The sequence below is a fragment of the Rhipicephalus sanguineus genome, chromosome 2, assembly GCF_013339695.2.
Source record: "Rhipicephalus sanguineus isolate Rsan-2018 chromosome 2, BIME_Rsan_1.4, whole genome shotgun sequence".
Lineage (NCBI taxonomy): Eukaryota > Metazoa > Arthropoda > Arachnida > Ixodida > Ixodidae > Rhipicephalus > Rhipicephalus sanguineus.
The window spans coordinates 134,007,905-134,024,456 of NC_051177.1; the positions used below are offsets into that span (position 1 = coordinate 134,007,905).

The window sequence follows — 16,552 nt, forward strand, 5'->3', positions numbered from 1 at the left end:
CTCGTAATAAGTTCAGGTGCTACGTGACGCCAACAGGCAGAAAAGAGAGTGTTTCACACTCGCCGTCATGGCTACGGGCGGCGCTGACTGACAATGCCACGTTTAAAATGTCCATATATCCCCCATAAAGTGGATGGGGGGATGGCCGCCGCGGTAGCTCAGTTGGTAGAGCATCGGACGCGTTATTCGAAGGTCGCAAGTTCGGTCCCTTCCCACGGCAAGTGATCTTTTCGTCGACTTTTCTTTCTTCAACATTTGCCTTCCATTTACTACTAATAACATCCCCTATATTGCCTTGGCATTGTTGTCTGTGAGTGCTCATTAATATTGTGTATAACAAAGAAAACGGAGTCCTTAAGATTTGCACTTCTTTCCTTTTATATATATATATAAGCCCTGACGAAGACCGGTCCTCCGGTCGAAACCGTTGGCAAATAAAATTAAGACAACCGCTTAGTTGTGTCTCTTCTCTCTCTCTCTCTCTCTCTCTCTCTCTCTCTATATATATATATATATATATATATATATATATATATATATATATATATATATATATATATATATATATATATGTATATAAGGGGGGAGGGCGCACTTACGACGATTGGACTTTCTCTTCATAGATCTTCTTAACAGGGCGGAATACAGAATTGAGCGCATCGGTGCTGATTGAAGTGGACTGCAACAATGACGTGATCAACCGGTGGTGTAGGCCAGGTGTAAAGGACCTTTGTGCAAAACGTTGGTGCATATTCATCATGCGCAAGGCCTTATTGGTATCGGCATAATTCATTGCTCTTATTCAGCATGTTATGCGCTGAACACATGATAGTGGTGACATCGAAAGGTTTGCATATATATTTTTTGTTACTCCTCCAAAAGCAAGCTTTGCTTGTGAAGCTGCTCCAAATTTTGAATTTTTTGCTACAAAACGTTTTTTTCCCATAACCTGCTCCAAATTTGAATTTTTCTGCTCCAAAAGCAAGATTATCCTGCGCCGAAAATTGCTCGAAGTCCTATTTTGGCTGTTGAATCACCTGAGTGTATGGTGTCACGTAGCCAGTAGCTATGGCAATCCACTTTATCCCAGCCAGAGACGTTGAGAATCACCCGGTGTTTGCGAGGTAGCTGATGCAGAACGAGACAGTGGCAGGCTAACAAGGGTCGCCCAGAGACATGCGAAAATCCTTGTGGCCTTTTTACAACTCACAAGCAGCATTGGATCGGCTTGTAACGGTAAAGGGCTTGCAGAAAAATGAACGCCGCACGCGATCGTACGTGCGGGTTGTTCCCAGATGTAAAATGCTTGGGTTGTCGTGAAGCAGTTCACGAACAGTAGAACGAAGTATTTCAGCAACTACGAATGGAACCTCCTCCTCGTCCAAGCTGGTGTTGCGTCGTAGAGAATGCCGTCACGGAGGACGAACATGTGGAGCGGCGGGTCAACGGTGTGTTTGTACAGCTCACAAGCAGCATTGGATCGGCTTGTAACGCTAAAGGTCTTGCCAGAAAAATGAACGCCGCACGCGATCTTACGTGCGGGTTGTTCCCAGATGTAAAATGCTTGGGTTGTCGTGAAGCAGTTCACGAACAGTAGAACGAAGTATTTCAGCAACTACGAATGGAACCTCCTCCTCGTTGAAGCTGGTGTTGCGTCGTAGAGAATGCCGTCACGGAGCACGAATACGTGGAGCGACGGGTCAACGGGGTGATAAGTTAGACTAAAATTTATATCGCTAATTCGCAGCATTCAGCTATTAGTTGTACGAGTTGTTGAAGTCAGATATACCAGAAAGACGCGTCGGAATGATTAGCTGAGAAGTCGTTGGGTCTATGGGATAGCGGGATAGGCACTCGCCATCCTGGTATATCGGGACAGACTTGTAAGTCACCTTAAAGCTATATTCTGGAGAGAGATTATACATTCATGATTATAGAGAAGAGTTTCTGCAGAGCACCTGTGATGGATCGTCAATGCAGAACATTTACAGACTTATCTGGCCGTCTGGCGCGTCCTACCTGCACCACTCCAGCACCAATCACAGCACCACTCCGGTTCCTACACCATTCAGAGCGCCACTTCGCATCAGTGTAAGGCTCCGGCTGCCCGTTGGGCAGCGCAGGCTTACACTGATCGGGAGTGGTGCTGTGAATGACAGCCACTGCCTTTTTTATTCTGGCAATCACATGGGGCATTCGCATCAAAATAGAGATAACTGCCTATATACATTTCGATGTATTCCTTCTACATGAGTAAAAATTGACATGAGGTTGCAGCTGCCACCAGGACACCGGCTGCTTCCTGTGTAATTTTTGTGGGGCGGGGCATATCTCCCCACTTTTCCGCCGACGTGTTCTGAAATTTTCCAGTAGGTGCAGGTTACCCCTTCTGTATTCCCGCCATCGGGTCTCCCTCCGCTTGAGCCTATTAGAACTAGGCGGTCGGACTGACAGTTCCAGGCAATGCCCTCGTTTTGGAGGCCCACATACGCGGTGTTTTCAAGCGAAGCTCGCATAGCCTCACTCCAGTCGGCTTTGGTGTCGTGGGTGTTTCCAAAAACGAAAAAGAAAAACCAGCCACTCTCAGAGGCTTGACTGCTGCAAAACTCGTTTAGCAGTGACCGATGACCTGAGGTCTGGCCTTCGGCAGGTCCCCTACTCACCCGCAGATATTTCGCCTGGGCACAGTCACTACATACCACCTATCCACCACTCGCTCTCGCTCCGGAGGAGAAATGGGGTGATCGCGTGTTCGCTCGCCCCGGATGTGCTGTTTCACGCAATTTCAAGGTTGGCTGAGACATGGGCAGGTCGCGTTTGGTTCGGTCCACTGAAGAATAGATGGCCTTGAATGGTCCGTGAACAGCGGGCTCGTGAGCATGCGCGTGCTTGCCGGGCACACATACAGCTTTAGCAAGCGGCAATCGAAACGAAATACCAACGACGCGCTGACTCTTAAGTGAGGGCTGCCCACACTGAAGCAAAAAGACAACGTGGAGCCTATCCGCAGGTGAGGACTGTCGTCGCAGAAGTACAGACACAACGCCGGGCTGCTTCAGAAGTTCGGAAGGCGTACGTGAGAGCAAATAGACAACAAGGGCAGATCCTGAGGTTTGGGCTGCACAGGCACGGTTAAATCCCACTACCGAGCAGCTAGGCGTGGAGTGGGAAGCCGGCATGGGGGAATCTAAACGCAAGCTGCGAGAAGAAAGTCCTGAGCTGCGGGTAAGAATATCACCCGTTTACGAGAGGTTCCTATGCAGAATCAGAAGCTGGGTTCGTGCTAGTTGGTACATTGATTTTATGAAACTGTTAATGTGCAGGAAGACGGGAACAACACAACACACAGAGCGCGAAAAAGAATAAAAGGAGAGAGAGCAAGCATAGAAATAACAGAGAAACTGATAGCCCACTTCACAAAGATGCGCAGAAACCATTCATGAGTGAAGAGAATACACATATGGCGTTTTTCTGTCGCAATAAATATCAGTTGGAAGTAGCGCTTTGTGTGTCGTCTTCTTGTTCCCGTCTTCGTGCGCTTAACAGTTTGATAATTCCAATACAGGCGACGACCAGTGCAGGAGCCGCCGACGACTGTGCTTATCCTACTCATCTATTCCTATCAAGATGGACGATGGCCATGAGCTGGAAGTGCACCAGCATAAGCTACTCGGAGAGCTGTGGTTGAAGCTCCAGTTCTCGGCATGGAAGGAATGAATCTGGACGATGTATTGTGCAGTGCGTATGAAATAAATAAATAAAAATAGGAAGTCAGGCACGCAAACTACGAGCTTCCCGCACTCCCATTTCCAGATATGTGAGACTCCTTTTTTTCATTACTCACACCACCCGCTTATAAGATGCTGGTAGGCCTTCTGCCTACCCTACACAAGGCGTGCTGAGTGTCTGTGATAATCACAACGAACGCCCGGACCTCTCGCCTTCGGCAATCAGTAGACCGGCGGGAGCCACGTGGGCGTCGGACATGGTGGAAATTATTCAGCGGTGCCTTGTTTTTTTCCTGGAGTTGGGAGCCGGGTATTGTCACTACTGCGTCATTCCCGCTCACGTATGTAGCAGTGCCAGCATAAACGGTGTTTGTTCTGGTATTGTATGTCTTGGTTACGGTGCCCGCCTTCGCTTAGCTCATGACCTGCCTCGCGATGGGAGCCAACTTGAATGTTGACCATATCTTGACCTGTACGTCTACCGTGTGTCCGATCCCTCGTATGCTATTCTAGTACGTAGTAAGCTGCAACATTGTCTTCTCAGAAGCAAGCTCTCGCTCCCTTTGTTCGTCATAGCTCTTTCTTATACCGAAGCTTAGTTGCGGTTAATGTTAACAGACACAAGGCTGCCATATAACTCTTCCTGATAAGCGCTCGTGGTGAGCAAAGCTACTTATAGGTGGCTCTGCTCACCTATAGGTAGGGTGATTCCGGTGAAGGCCGAATCTTTTGGGCAGCCAAAAGTAGTAGTACCTGACACTCACGCTGACTGATCGAAAACATGCACTAAGACGATAAAAGCAGGCGACTGGTGCCGACGATTCCTTAGTCTTGTGATTGTTGCTGGCAAGCGAGAATAGCGCCGATGCCATGTCCGCTGACATCGGTTCGAGCCTCATGTAAATGACCGCCACGGTTGCTGTGGGTAGATTTGAAACGGAACAAAAAGGCAAGCTGAAAGATGCCAAAAGTAACGATGCCACTTATTTAAGCGTCAAATTTGTAGCCAAACAGCTACTTCAGGCTTGAATGATCATGAATTGTGCAAATGTGTGAAATTTACAGATGATTCCAAGCCACTCCATAATATATTGCTAGAAAGAAAATGTGTTAATAAGCTGTTTTGTGCGAGTTTCAGCGGTTACTTGTAATAAGCGTGTAGTTAAACATTTAGTGACGCTACAGGCTATCATGTTCCATTTCTTACCGAAAACAATAATATCTTATGCCTGACATGTGTGTGTGATTTATTTTCTGTCGTATTGTTTATGGCCGAAAAATAATGCTGTTTACACTGATCCTGCAACGCGGCACGTCGAACGACCCAGGGAACAATGTAATGTGCTCATCAAAGCTTTTTGCTGGAGCAATATTGAGCACAATGATGTTAGGTCATTGGGTCACGAGGCATTCACCATGCGCGACGTTCAATCATTTCTATGCGCAATGTATCTTGTTCTTGCTTGGCTATTACCCAGAGAGCTGGTAAGTACAAGCCGCGTTCACATATATAGACACTGCGCTTCAAGGGGACAGAACAAAAGCAATATCATGAATTTATTTTATTTCTAATCAATAAATCACAAGACTTCAATAAGCGAAACTATTCACTCGAGCGAACAAATATTTTGTTTCTTACTGGTTCTTGACGCGAGAGAGCGCTACAAATAAATACTTAAGTTATTTTAGGTTAAGGGAGCCTTCAGGAAGAATGTCAAGAATAGATGGAGTTCTTGCCAGAGTGATTGCAAGCGAACGACTAAGTACGCGTATTAAACATTGAATATGTCGTTCATTGAAGTCATATACCAAAATGAATTACTAGAGTTACCATAGCACAAGTCCATGTGTAAGTAATTAAACCTGGTTTCAGGTGTTCATTCAAGCCATAGCACTGATAAGACAGGGACCACAGAAAGAGGACGCGTTGTGTGCTTTCTGCGGTCCTGTCGTATCAACGCTATGGAGTCAATGAACGTAACAAACCAACTAGCCGAAAGTCTGCCCTCTTGGGCAGGTTTAAAGTGAACTGTTCAGTTTCGTTTTCATTATTTTCTGTTTAGGACATGTTTACTCTAAAATATAACGCCGGATACTCTTCTTAAGACGCATCTGAACTAGTGAAAATCACAACCACGAAAAAGACTACATAAAACCACATCAAGTGAACGCTGGTACAAATGCATGAAACCATGAAAAATTCATGTTCACTAGAATTTCATTCACAGTCGAGTCGTACAGCCCAAGTGTTCACATACAAGGACATTTTTCACATGGACCACATTCAACAGTAACGGTACGAAATTATTCCAGTCACACAGCAACATTGAAAATGGGAGAAAGTCTAGTCACAGGGAAAAACATAACGTTTACACATAATGCGACACGGTCCGCTAAAATTATATGCACATATTTAGCTACCTATGCATTAAACGTTCACTATATTATATTTTCAAGAATATCACTGTCTTTTGCAAGCTTATTAGGGGAAATGCGGGCTATTTGGAACCATCCAGCTTCATTTTCTGTCTTACATCTATTTTTGTCTCCTTCTCACGAGAACCCGTGCCAAGTTCCTGCATTAAAAAATGGTGCAGAGCGTTAGCATAGATGGTGCATAGCGTCAGCGGCATGGTAGCCACGCGTTTGCTTACATGCCCGCAGCTACGTTACTGTGCATTTGCAGGCGCTCTGCGCGCGTGAGCCTTGAAGTACGGCAGTTGCATGAAGTCTTATTCGACGCCTCCGCTCAGGTGACGTGACTCCGACCTGTGCAGGTGCAAGTCAACTTTCACGCTCCAAGTGTTGGCTGCCTCGAAGCGCAGCAGACCGCTGACGAAGAAAAGTCATGCAGGTCCATCCGCCAACACAAAAGGAAAGCTTCGAAACAGTCGTTAACTTTTACGCTTTCTAGTTAGCTCGTCGGTAAATAAGAACAAATAAATTGCCAGTAAACGCACCCAAATCAAGTTTCATAGTATCCAGAAAACTGTCGTGGAGCCAATTTTAAGTTTTGATCGGCGAACGGCACCGTAAATTTGCTCATTTCCGCAATGCAGCCAAAAAGGGCAACCTTGCCGACTGGCCAAATAGGCCAACATGTTTGGGTAGTTAATTTAGTAAGCGTGCGAAACGCATTAGCCTGCTCAGCACCCCAATAATGGCCAATGCAATGAAATCATGACTTCATCTGGTGAAGCCATCAGGTCCCGTTGCCTCCTATGAAAGGTCGTCCAACCTAATAGCTGTTGTGCCCACGGGCTAAAATGTTCCAGGCTGGTAGGGACAGTGCAATTTACCGAGGACCTCCTCATAATTTAATGAGTGTCTTGTGAGAGCATACGCATCTGACTGCGTTCTCCTTAGCCTTAGTTAAAGAGACTGCCACAAATTATGACACATGTAGTGCTGAGCGAAAATTCGTAAATATTCTTTGGGCGTCAATTCGACCATTTAGCCGACTTGGACGGCGTGTGTATGTTTAGCACTCGCGCATTAGAACGCAAAATTCTAAGGCGACGTTCTCCAGGTACTTTCGTCTACAGCCTCCCCAGCTCGAGTCATATATGCGTAATTTGGACTTGAACACTTATATCAGGCGCAGCATTATGTTTAACGCCGACATTTGCAGTGACATGACGCGGTTATCACGAACAATTGCTCATAACAGTTATTACACTAAAACGTTGCTGTGTTCCGTTTCATGAATAAAATATGATGCTTGGAGGGAAAACATAAATACCCCGCCTTTTTTTGAGATTGCCAAGTGTCAAAAGCAGCAAAAAATCACGCATTCATTATGAGGTAAATATAGAACAGGCCTCAATTGCAAATTGCCGTGATCTCGTAGAAACCGCAATGTCGTTTCTAAATGCGCTTATTCATTTTTTTCTTGTTTCATTAGGTTGGCTACCGAAAAAAATACCATAAGTATAAAGAGTGGCATTCATATATATACCTTTGTATCCTTCGGGACCTGACTGAAATCCCCCTGGCGGCGGAACTGCAAACACATGAAACCGAGATTATTGCACTTGTGAGGTACAGCTGAAAAGCACGACGCCTCCGTGGATCATGCAGCGCAATCACAGCGTTAGCTGTGAGGCTTTATTAGATGCGAAGTATCTTAAGGCGGAGCTCAATCCGGTGGTGGTGGTGTGCGGCGTGACCACCCTTACTGCGCATGCGCATACCCTCTCCACTTTCCATCTCCCCTTCTCTCCACTTTCCCCCTCCCTTCCCCTCTCCACTTTCCCTCTCCCCTCCCCCTTTCCGCTCTTCCTCTGATACGTGGGCTAGGCATGCCGAAATCCTCTCCTGCGCAACGCCGCGATGAGCGCGAGCGCATGCGCGTCCCCTCCGCTTCTCTCTCCTCTCCCACGCTGCCCCCTCTCGCCCGCCTGTCGACCGCGTTTCCCGCTCGCCCTGTGAGAATTAACGGCCAGGCTAGATTGAAGATACGACGCGCGTAGCATCCCTCTTCGCGTTCCACGACGCGAGTTCGGTAGCATGCCCAACGAACGCCAACGGAACGCGATCGTGCAAGTGCTCCGGCTTCGCATCGCCTCATGGTCCCCTTTAGCGGGAGATGGTGTAATTTTTTCAGGATGCACGTTTCAAACTGCTGTAGCGCGCATAGTGTAATTACTGAGAAGAGCAGGTTTACTTTTGGTTTATAAATATGTACATAAATACTGGGAGATGTGTGTTTTAATCTGAAAAGAAATATAGAAAGGATATTTTATGTGCGAAGCATTTCTTACCGAACCCTACGTACTTTAAGCGTATCTATCTATCTATCTATCTATCTATCTATCTATCTATCTATCTATCTATCTATCTATCTATCTATCTATCTATCTATCTATCTATCTATCTATCCGCCTACGTCTGGGTGCTCTCGTGATCGGCTCTTTAACTTCGTGTAAACCCAAAATGATATGGTAGGGTAAGAGGATTTGAGGAATATTGCTGTCCGGTCAAGAAATGAATAACGTGTAAATCATTTCGTGCACAACGCCGAACCCTTTCCTACAGACACCTGATGTACATACCTATCTACCGCATGCGCTGCGCGCATGCGCTGGCGCTCATCGCAGCGTTGCCCAGGAGAGAATTTCGGCATGTCTAGCCCACGTTTCAGAGGAAGAGGGGAGAGGGGAAGTGGATAGGGATAGGGGGAGGGAAAGTGGAGAGGGGAAGTGGAGAGACTGAGTGGAGAGAAGGAAATGTAGAGGAGGAGTGTGGAGACGGCATGTGCAGTAAGGGTGGTCACGCCGCACACCACCACCACCACACGACCACCGGTTTGAACTCCTCTATAAGGTGCTTCGCATCTAATAACAGAGCCAGACGCATTTCCGAGGAGCGTGCGGACTGATCTGTTATGCCAGGTAGCGAAGGCCAAATACATAACTCTGCTAAACGTGTTCAGGGGCTGGTGGGAAATGCCTCTCGATGAGACCTCGCTGATGTGTACTGCTTTTACCACTCCCTCAGTCGAGTACGCATACAAAGTGATGACCTTTGGGTTAAATAATGCCGCCAGCCCCTATCAAAGCATCATTAATGCTATATTAGCTCCGGATCGACATTACGCTTGCACATACATTGGCGATGTGGTGATATTCTCTGAGAACTAGGAAGAACACCACGAACATTTGGACAAGTTGCTTGGGTCACTGGCGTAGAACGAGAAGTCAAATTGCTGGAGAATATTGTGGGGTAAGGCAGGCGGGGCCGATCCAGAGAAGGCCCGGGCAATAAGAAGATTTCGTCTCTCGAAACAAAAGGATGACTTCATAGTTTCCCAGTGCTAGGGAACTAATATAGGGACTACGTGCCCGAGTACTGGTCGACGTATTCCACAGAAATTAGATTGGAATACAGAGTCGCAGAAAGCCTTTCACAAGGTGGAAAAGCTGTCTAGATTGGGCGTCGTCGTTGCAGTCCTCAGAATCGGGAAATGAATTTATCCTCGCCACAGACGTATCCGACTACACTGTTATTGCGTGCCTGGCGCAGCAGGATGTCGAGGGCAAAGAGCGCCCTTTTGCTTTCCTGAGCAAGAAGTTTAGCCAGGCTCATACACGGTGGGCCACAACACAAAAGGAAGCTTATGCGATCATTTGGGACTAGGAAAGTTGGATGATCTTTGGGTTAAAGTCATTGTGATTACTCACCAGAACCCACTCAAATTACTGACTCGGGCCACTTCGCAAAATGCGAGACTGAAACGCTGGACGTTTGCGCTAATGAATTGTAACCTGGAAATCGAACACAAAAAGGGGTGTCTAAACGCTAGTGGAAACGCAATGTTACGGTTGGTGACTCCTAGCGATGACGCATAAGGGAAAAGAGAGGTAAAGGGGGATGTATGCTTTGTCAGCGCATGCGTGCGACGGTGTGAAATGGGTACGAGCGACGAATAGTGCCCCGCGTGTATAGCCTGTGAACATGTGCGATTACGTGGTTAGGAGTGCGAATGTGTTGAATGCGATCGATACAACGCCTCAGAGTTTGAGGGGACTTGTCGGGTTCGAACTGCCGAATGCCTCCCATTTCTCCTGCCCCCGCAGACGGTGACCCCGCGCCAATGACTGCGCCCAAGAGAGGATGGAGGGGGCACCCAGGCTACGAGAAAGCGGTACCATCGGCCGGCAGGGTGACGACTGTTGTCGTCGAATTCGGCAAATTGCTGGCAGTCACAAAGGACGCGCAGGCCCACCTCACCGACAAGACCCAAGTACGGCGCCGTGCACGACAAACGCGTCGAGTTGCAGCCGCAAGGGTTGAAGGGGCACTTGTCAGACCATCTGGGGCAACCAAAACCAGCGACAGTGGCGGCACTGTTCTACGGGTCAAATGAGGCGCGTTCCCATACCCGTCGGCACCTGACGCCGGGGCCTTGAGGCAAAAGAGATTTGAGCGGCGGTGACGAGCCATCGATGTGCAAGAGGCGGTGGTGCATCGAGAGATTGGCTACGAGGAATTCGGGCAGGACATTTTCCACGGCGGCCAAACGGACGCTGAAGAGGTACATTTCCGCGTTCCGATTGGGCTGTAAGTGTCTTTCGTGTTAGACAAGGCCGTAAAGGCATGCGTATAGCCTTGTCTAGGGGAAAAATTGTATGGGGGAAGAGAAAACGCATTAAAGGGGTCATGAAGCACCCCTCGGGCTTGTTGAAAAAACACATCCTGCGGAAAGCTGACACGGCTGTGAACTGTTCTGCCAAATACTACAGTCGTGCGCGCCGCGTAAAGGCCACAAGCGGAGCGCGAAGTTGCCGTTTCCCCCGGCGCCCTCTTTTCAAATCGAGGCCGGTTCTCACTCTCGTCGGTGGGCGGGGCGTCTGTCAGTTTACGTCGCGGATCTGTCAGTTTCCGTCGCAAGAGCCATAGCATGCTTATTGGCCGATAGCCGACGTAAATCGAGAGCGGCGTTCGGATCAGATGCGCTTCTTGCCGCAGGGTGCCGCCACTTGCCGGCGCCGCACTCCTCAGTACACGGTAGCCGCGCTCGCGCAAGCGAATCACAGCCGGAGAGCGATGTGGTTCATGACCCCTTTAAACGTCTCTATCAAATGATATCGGAGTGGTCGTTCCTTCAAGGTGCCAGCAGATGAAAGTTCTCTTCTTCGATTTCCTTGGCGGCGGCACCCAACTGCTATATTATCAGCGAGGCGAGCAGAAGAACCAATTAGAAATCAACCTATACTATGACCACTTGCGTAACAAAACCGTCAGATCGAGGAAAACAAGTGTCGTGGCTGCCAGTTCACTGGCGTCGCATCTATGAAAGAGTCCGGCCTAGCATAGTCGTAAAGAAATGGTCATGCTGATGTGGGTGATTAACTGTGACTTAGCGGTTAACTGGTCCGAAGCTTTAATACATGGAAAGAGCCATGACCGTGTGGTATATTGATGCCTCCTGTACATCCAAGGTCAAATGACGCGGAAGCCACAGACACCGACGGCACCTAATACTGCGGTTGCTTTGTCAAATTTAGTTTTAATTTGATCGAGTGCACTTGCACATCTGAATGTCAGTTTGGCTCCGGACTTCGGCAGATCGCATGCCTTGTGGCAATCTGCTTCACGCGAAGCAGTCAGCGAGCAGTTCTGTGCTACATTTGTTAGCTTTGAGCACAGCATTAGGGGGTCGATCGACGTGTTTTTGCGAGCGTAGTAGTTGTGGGCGCACCGTAGCCTTACCAGCCACATCGACTACACTGGCGTTTAAACGGTGACGTATGGTTTGACCTAACGTTAGCACTCTTAAAAATATCTGGGGTTAACGTCCCAAATCACGATATGATTATGAGAGACGCCGTAGTGGAGGGCTCCGGAAATTTTGACCGCCTGGGGTTGTTCACGTGCGCTTAAATCTAAGTACATGGGCCTCAAACATTTTCGCCTCCATCGAAAATGCAGCCGCCGCAGCCGGTATTCGATCCCACGGCCTTCGGGTGAGCAGTTTAGCGCCATAACCACTAAACCACCGTGGCGGGGCAACGTCAGCACTCTCGTTAGAGAACATACGTGAGTATTATCGAAACGAAATGCACTCTACGGCGGGTTGAGCAACGCTTGAATATAGCTTGCTGAATCAGAGGAATGCAAATATATCGCTAATTAGACTGCTATAATGTGGAGCCAACACTGGAACCAGAGACGTTACCCTGACATAGGGAACGTATCGTAGGAGTATTTATGTAGTGTTTATTGCTTTGTCGCAAAGTTATGTAGGCAGTATCCCAACCACAATTGACGTTGCACCGGCATTATGCCTTCAGATAGATAGATAGATAGATAGATAGATAGATAGATAGATAGATAGATAGATAGATAGATAGATAGATAGATAGATAGATAGATAGATAGATAGATAGATAGATAGATAGATAGATAGATAGATAGATAGATAGATAGATAGATAGATAGATAGAAACGCTCAAAGTGTCTTGGGTGTTGATAATAACATTTAATGTGACGTCACTACTACGGAGGCTAGACACGACGTCGCAGCGAAGTGACGACATCTTCGGCTAACGCGCTCGCAGCCTCGCGGTGCAACGGAAATTACGTCAAGCACTGCCCGAGTTTTAGGCCCTGCTATGTGTCAGTCGAACCAGTGAACCACAAAACTCGAATATGTTAAAGCAGTGCCCTCTGCGATAGGCACATAGCAGTCGCAATTGAGCAGACGGCAATTTGCAAGCGCCTATTTTTACTGGGGATAAAACCGCAAACGACGGGAAACCAGACGCTTGCGGAGCACTGTGCCCAGTGTGTGCTCGTCTGTTTTGCTGGCGTTTGTGCTGCATGAGTTTTGCACAAACTCGACGAACGTCACAGCACTGTTTGGATCTTCGTCGCTGTCCGGTGAAATCTCGACATCAAAAGAAGTTTTGTGCGAGCACGGCCGCATGATGAACAGCGAACGCATGTTTTCCCTCCACTCCGGACGTGTTCTGCTGCAGCGCCCACTCTTAATTACGCCCGCACTGATGGGACGTCACCGCATCGTCTGCCGGCACGCGCTGCACGATGGGGTTGCACCACGTTCCACCGTTTATCTCAACAGGGGGCATGGTGGCATGTACGTGTGTCGTGACCGGCAAACCGGACGTGCAGCACCGCCCGCGTGGTAGCCAGACGAACTTATGGCACCGCAGGAGTGCACAGAAAATACCAGCATAGCTAGTGATGTCATGAGTTTAGCGAACGCACTCGCCGGCAAGTGCGCCTAGCATTGAGCGTCACAAAGCGTTGCCATGTGAAAACATGCGAGTGACACTGGCGGTGAAGTGCACTCGCTCAAAGTGCACCTAAATTGACCAGTGTTACAGGGGTATACTGCTTTCTCCCGAATACGCGTTTTTGGTGAGGGGCGGGTGGAATGTGCCACGGCCGCAGTAGAGCGATACGGCAGCGTTTCACCGCGGCTGTGAACGAACCTTTTTCGGGTCCGAACAGCACCTGAAGTGGAGATAACCGAAATTGAAATTTGGGGTCCGTGGCTTTCGAAGTACTCCGCCACGCTACCGGCAGACAATCTCAGGGGCTTGGTATTTTTCGGGACAATTCGCGAATGTGCAAACACTAGGTGCCGCTCAATTTGATCATGTCGCCGCGCCGTGACCCCAAATAAACATGACGCGCGTCACGTCACCACCGCTGCGCATGTGCAGGTTACTCTCCTGAAAAAGGTCCATTAGGACATCGTCGCGCGGCATCCACCTGGGTTAACCTGAAGAAAAAAGATGCAAAAAATAACGAGCAAATCTTTATGACAGTTTCGCACTATTGGTGCCAAGCCTAAAAGAAACGCGGAGCAGAAGAAAAAAAATAAAACGAGATAGTTTCTTGGCAAGACGAGATTCGAACCCGAGTACCCGCACTCTGAATGAGAGCATCGTAACCGCCAGATTCTACAGGATTTTTGTTTTTTTATTACCAATCTCGGCTATCCAGTTACGCTTACGGACAATCATTTATGGGAACCATATTATTGTAGTGCAATGGGCAAGGTAACGACAAAGAGAGAGAGAAAAGAAAGAAACAGAAATAGGAGAAAGAAAGAAAGAGAAAAAATCGAGAGGCTGAACTTGGCTTTCCTACGGGACTTTTGTTTCTTCATTACCAATCTCGGCTATCCAGGCACGCTAGCGGACAATCATTTATGGGAACCATACTATTGTAGTGCAATGGGCAAGGTAACGAGGAAGAGAGAAAGAAAAGAAAGGAACAGAAACAGGAGAAAGAAATAAAAAGAAAAAAAATAGAGGGAGGCTGAACTTGGCTTTCATAGGCTTAACTAGCCCTCCCTCTGGTCGTGTGGCAATATATAGGCTTAACCTGTTATATCAAGGCTATGCTTGGCTAGTATGCTAAGGAAGGCCTCCAAGCTCCTCTGTTCCTTCAAGCTTGCACCCCCAGTGCGGAGATTCCCCAATTATTTTTGTCATTTTATTTTTGTTTCTTCAGACTTCCGAGGCAGTAATAGAGCACTGCACGGGCTCGGGCCTACCCGGAAACCCGGGCCCGGCCCGGCCCGTGGGCCGGGCCGGGCCGGGTAAAGTAGCTTTCACGGCGGGCCCGGGCCGGGCTCGGGCTTGAAGCTCCGGGCTTAGGGCCGGGCCCGGGTTTGAGGTGGCGGGCTCGGGTCGGGCCGGGCTTGGACTTTGTTCAGATCTTAAATGGACACTATAGTGAAGCAGTGAATCGTTTTAGACTGATTAAGTGTGCTCTAAGAACTCGAATGTCATTAATTTCGCCATCATAAGTTTATTATCAGACGAGAAAATGAAGGTCAAAATTCCATTTTTTAATGTCGCGCCGAAACTCCGAGCATGACGTCACGGATTTCAAACTGTATTTGTCATACTTGGGAGACATTGGCTCTATAGAATTTCCTGACACTCGGTATGTTAAGTCTATGGCCCCCTCAGAGGTTAATGTACTTAATTTTTAGTTATTAGAAACTACGTAGGCCTCAGTAGACGCTGTCAGAATCTATGATGTCACGGCGTCTGCTGCATGAATTTCAAGGGGGCGTCGCCACCCGCATTTATCTTTTTGCGAGTTTTCTCACTTACCAAGAGTCTTGTCCCGGCGAGCGGGGTGATTTAGGAATTGCAAAATAGTAATTTACTGATAATAGAAAAATTGTTTTGCTTTATAGTGCACCTTCAAGTTTGTTCCACATACGTTGTTCATACATATATGTTTCACATTTTCTCTCGAAAAAACGATTTTTTTTATGTGGGACAAGCTATTTGGATAAATTTTATTAGGGACAAGTACTGAATACGTTTTGCTCCTTGCATATGGGTCTACTTGACTTATATTAACGGGCGAGCTAGAGTAGAGATATACCAGGCGCTTATATAGTTAACATGTCGTTATTCTGTGTTTTATTTGCATTAGTTATTAGGATTATAAAAACTGCGCTACAGTTACTACGTAGTTACTACGCTACAGTTACTACAGTTACTACGCTACAGAAATAGTTAGGGGGAGACACCCCCCCCCCTACCCTCTCCGTAAACCGATCCTTCCCTTTCCTAGATGTCTTCTTACCTTCAAGCTTTCTTCAATAAAATTCAGTTTGCGCTTGTAATGTCCACTTCGTTTCGTGTCTCCCCCCCCTAACTTCGTATTTCGCAGTAATTGTAGCGCAGTTTTTATTATCATGAAAAACCAACTAGCCCAATACCTCCCTTTGCTTGCATTCGTTATCACTTCATATCCAAAATGCTAATGGGGGAGGGGCTAGGTCGTATCAAATGTCAGCTAACGTTGACATTTAAGAGAAGAGCTTTTCGATATATCACATATGGGTCGTTTCTGAAGGGTATTTGGCGGCAGGAATCCAACAACATATCGATACCTATCTTGGACATTTCTAAAGTCTGGACGCCGATTTTGAAATATAGAGTTTTGTTTCACGGTTATGTATCAACACATGGTAGCCGAAGGGGATGCCTCATGACAACAAAGCTTTAGACCTGTCATGACTGTGTAGCTTAAAGGGGTACTGACACCATTTTTCGTAGGCGAGTTTACTCTGCCATACAAATCTCCTGTGTGCAGAGACGGCTCCGAGCAAGTGTGAAGCTCAGCAACTGGTGATAAGATATTTTATTTTGATATTAAAGTCAATTTCTCCATGGCGCACCTACTGACATCGACAATAGCTTGACGTCAGGCTACAGTAGAAATTATGGTGACTTCACGCAGCAGTTTCCTTAGCTGTGATGACGTTAGGTACCAAAACTTCCAAGATGGCCGCTTGTGCGTCATCAAAACTTCCAAAATGG

At 47.5% G+C, this 16,552-nt stretch overlaps 1 protein-coding gene across 1 annotated transcript in view; it reads right to left on the minus strand.

Moving 5' to 3' along the window:
- The window catches only part of LOC119383681 (uncharacterized), a 143,142-nt gene that overhangs the window by 45,447 nt on the left and 81,143 nt on the right, over positions 1-16,552 (minus strand). Inside the window, exon 4 of the mRNA XM_037651958.2 lies at positions 7,687-7,731. Within this exon, the coding sequence (XP_037507886.1) occupies positions 7,687-7,731 (45 nt within the window). The remainder of the gene's footprint in view (positions 1-7,686; positions 7,732-16,552) is intronic.